Source organism: Trachymyrmex septentrionalis, unplaced genomic scaffold, assembly GCF_001594115.1.
Source record: "Trachymyrmex septentrionalis isolate Tsep2-gDNA-1 unplaced genomic scaffold, Tsep1.0 scaffold334, whole genome shotgun sequence".
Classification (NCBI taxonomy): Eukaryota; Metazoa; Arthropoda; class Insecta; order Hymenoptera; family Formicidae; genus Trachymyrmex; species Trachymyrmex septentrionalis.
The window spans coordinates 126,328-129,500 of NW_017305499.1; the positions used below are offsets into that span (position 1 = coordinate 126,328).

Consider the following 3,173-nt stretch of genomic DNA (forward strand, 5'->3'; position numbering starts at 1 on the left):
CCCCAGAACCGGATTGGACGGACGCGTAGAATTTCGCGGTGTAGTACTCACCTTGGACCTGCTCAATGGGGTCGTAGCCGTCGTCGTCGCTTCTAATGAACCGGATCTTCGTCTGGTAAAACCGAACGGTCGCGGTTGCGACACCGCGGCGATCGTCGATCTGCTTGCTAATGTCGTTGTTGTTGTCGTCGTCGACTGGCTTGAACTACTGCTAATTGCCGGCAACGTTGTAAATAAGATCTCCGTCGCCGAATCTTCCACCAATTTCATCGAGTCAGTGGTGGAGTCGATGTCCGCTCTAGAGCTAACATTAGATGGATTTTCTGGCGGTTCGACACTAATTGTGATGATAACCTCGGTGGAAGTCGAAGTTGTCGTTGCAGGCGTCGTAGACAACGAAACGGTCGTACTACCTGTTTTCCTGGATACTTCTGGATACTCCTCTAATTTCGGTGAAGTCGTCTCGCTAATCTCCGATAAAGGTATTATGCTAGACAACCCTTCCGAAGTTTTTGAAGTGGTACTTCTGAATCTTTGTATGTTGGAGTACCTAAAAAATGAATAAAAACGTGAAATGCATAGTAATATAAAAGTATTGTAGCAAATAATTATGTATAGAAACCTAGTTTTGGTTGTTGATGAATCATTGTCTTTGTCTGCTGATTGATTCGTGCTTTTATCTTCTCTTTTCTCTGATTTTCTAAAGTTGTTATAAGAAATAAGAATCTTATAAAAGTAATAAATGTATATACCGTAATATACATATTTATAAATATATATTATACATATTATATAATTATATTATGTTATCATATATTTACAATTTTTTTCTTGTACATGAAACCTGAATCACGATTTCGAAAAGGTTTAGACGTTTCAGAGTTTGCTTCATTATCATGTTGTCTAAAAATAATTATTACGTAATATTAATAATTTTTAATAAATTTTTAATAAAACAGCGCGTATAATTGTATTATTGAAAATATGTTTACTTTGAAGAAATGATCGGTCGTCGTCTGCGAGTCGGTTTTTCCTCCTCAATTTCAATTTCCTTCCCTTCCACGTCATTCTCGATTCTGAAAATTTCATATCGTGAGAGATACTATACAATATTTTTATAATATATGAGATAAATCATTTATTTTGTCAATTATCTTACTTAGACGTCGTGGTAGACGGTCGCGTTCGTCGAATATTTACGTAACTTGGCGTCACTCGTTGAATGGATAAGCTATCTTCTAACGGGTTACTGATACTTTTTCCCTCAGAGGAAGCTACATCAGTGTTATCTTCCTCGTCCTCATTGATATCTTCGTTCTCGGATAAAGATTCTTTCGTGATCGATCTAATCAATATCAGAATTGTAATTAAAAGATACATGAATTAAACATTTTTTATAATTTATAAAATTAGTTTTATCAACGATTAACTTAAGAAACAAATTCCTAATAAAATTAAATAACAAAACAACAATAGGCATATAAAATTGAGTCAAGTACGGAAAATGTTGCACAGAAAATTAAATTCGCTATAATTAAAAATTAATAGAATCTATTTACTAATAATAAAAAGATTTTTCATTATAACGAATAATTTTCTGCGCAACAATTTGCCCATTGTTGTTTTATTTATTTAGTTTTATCAATGTTAGTCTCAGTTTAATTTTCTGCTTCTCTTCAAAATTATGATTAACAGAAAGAAAAAACCACGATGGAAATTAATTAAACTTAATAAATATAATCAATATAAAGAAAGTGTGATATACATTTTTACTAATAATAATCGAACAAGTGACTGACTTGGATCTTTCGATGGTGACATATTGAGGTTTCTGTGAACGTCTGAGACTCTTCACTTCAGGGATATCGTCCAAACCTTCGAACTGTGCTCTTCCTGGCCCGTTCACGTAACTAGTTTCTGAGGATGATAACACGGGTCGATGATTACCAATTCTGTTCGTTTGACGATTTAGTACACGTTCATATAAACTACGACTAATTGTAGCCGGAGTGACACTTTCGCTGTCTGATTTGGTATCCGAACTCTTTTCTTGAAATAGCAATTGTTTTTCCAACTCTTCTATTCCGCCTAAAATAAAAGAATTCTTTAAATTATTGTATTTATTTTAAAATATAGTACAAAAGATTTCCTAGCAGAAGAGATATATCAATATCATAAAAAATATTGCACAGAAATCAATATCATAAAAGATAATATAAAAAAAAAGAATATTAAATTTACTAGAATTATTATTTTAATTGTAGGGGAAGTGTTAATATTATAGAATCATTAGAAAGTAAATACATTGTAGTTATATGTACCTATGTTTAACAAACTTATACTTGCCAGCTTTTTTGATAAGATCGATGAGTTCTTTGATAACCTTTGGATCTTCCTCGTCTTCGCTGTCAACTCTTTCTGGTTCACTTGGTTTCGAAGTAGTCGTTGTAGTAGTGGTACTTGATTTATTTCTGGTGAGTGTTTTATACACGAGCGGTCTCGTTGTCGTAGTAGTCACCGGTTCTTCTTTACTTTTCTCCTCCTCCTCCTCCTCTTCTTCCACTTCTTCGTTTTCCTCGATCTCATCATCTTCTTCTAGATTGTCATCTTCTTCTGAATCGTACTCTTCCGATTCCACTTTTGCGGTTGTTGTGCTGTGCAAGTAAGTTGTTCGACTTGTCGCGGCCGTAATGGGCGATCTAGTGGTAGAGACGATCGATGTTTTCGACGTCTTGGGACAAATTACGTTACGCGGATAATCACAAGAATCTGCCCCTTTGTTGAATACCAATCCTGTGAAAATCCAAAAGATACTATTATATGACGAACAAGTCAAAAATTTCTGTTCTAGTCTCAGATCTAGCAATAAATAGAAATAATGTAACTACTATCCAGAATTAAAATTATACTAGAAATAAAATTATAACCGCATCTATAATAACATCAATGTTATCTTACTATAGATGCGGTCAGAGAGACGCTATTAGCACTATTTATGTCATCTTTGTTTTACGTCTAACAAACGATGAAGGTAGAAGATCCCAACATTTACTAATACATCTCAAGCGCACTCTATTAGTTAGTGTTTAGAGAATAATATTAAAAAATTCAAATTTTTTTGAATTAATTTTTTATTCGTATCATTTATTTTTAATTTTTATGTATATATATAT

General features: G+C 33.4%; 1 protein-coding gene across 1 annotated transcript in view; it reads right to left on the reverse strand.

Annotated features, from left to right (window-relative positions):
• Positions 1–3,173, reverse strand: part of LOC108750225 (serine-rich adhesin for platelets-like) — a 30,427-nt gene that overhangs the window by 3,892 nt on the left and 23,362 nt on the right. The window contains exons 10-16 of the mRNA XM_018489552.1: positions 2,347–2,793; positions 1,800–2,088; positions 1,160–1,345; positions 993–1,076; positions 838–903; positions 623–700; positions 59–550 (exon numbers count right to left, since the gene is read on the reverse strand). Coding sequence (XP_018345054.1) covers positions 59–550; positions 623–700; positions 838–903; positions 993–1,076; positions 1,160–1,345; positions 1,800–2,088; positions 2,347–2,793 — 1,642 coding nt within the window. The remainder of the gene's footprint in view (positions 1–58; positions 551–622; positions 701–837; positions 904–992; positions 1,077–1,159; positions 1,346–1,799; positions 2,089–2,346; positions 2,794–3,173) is intronic.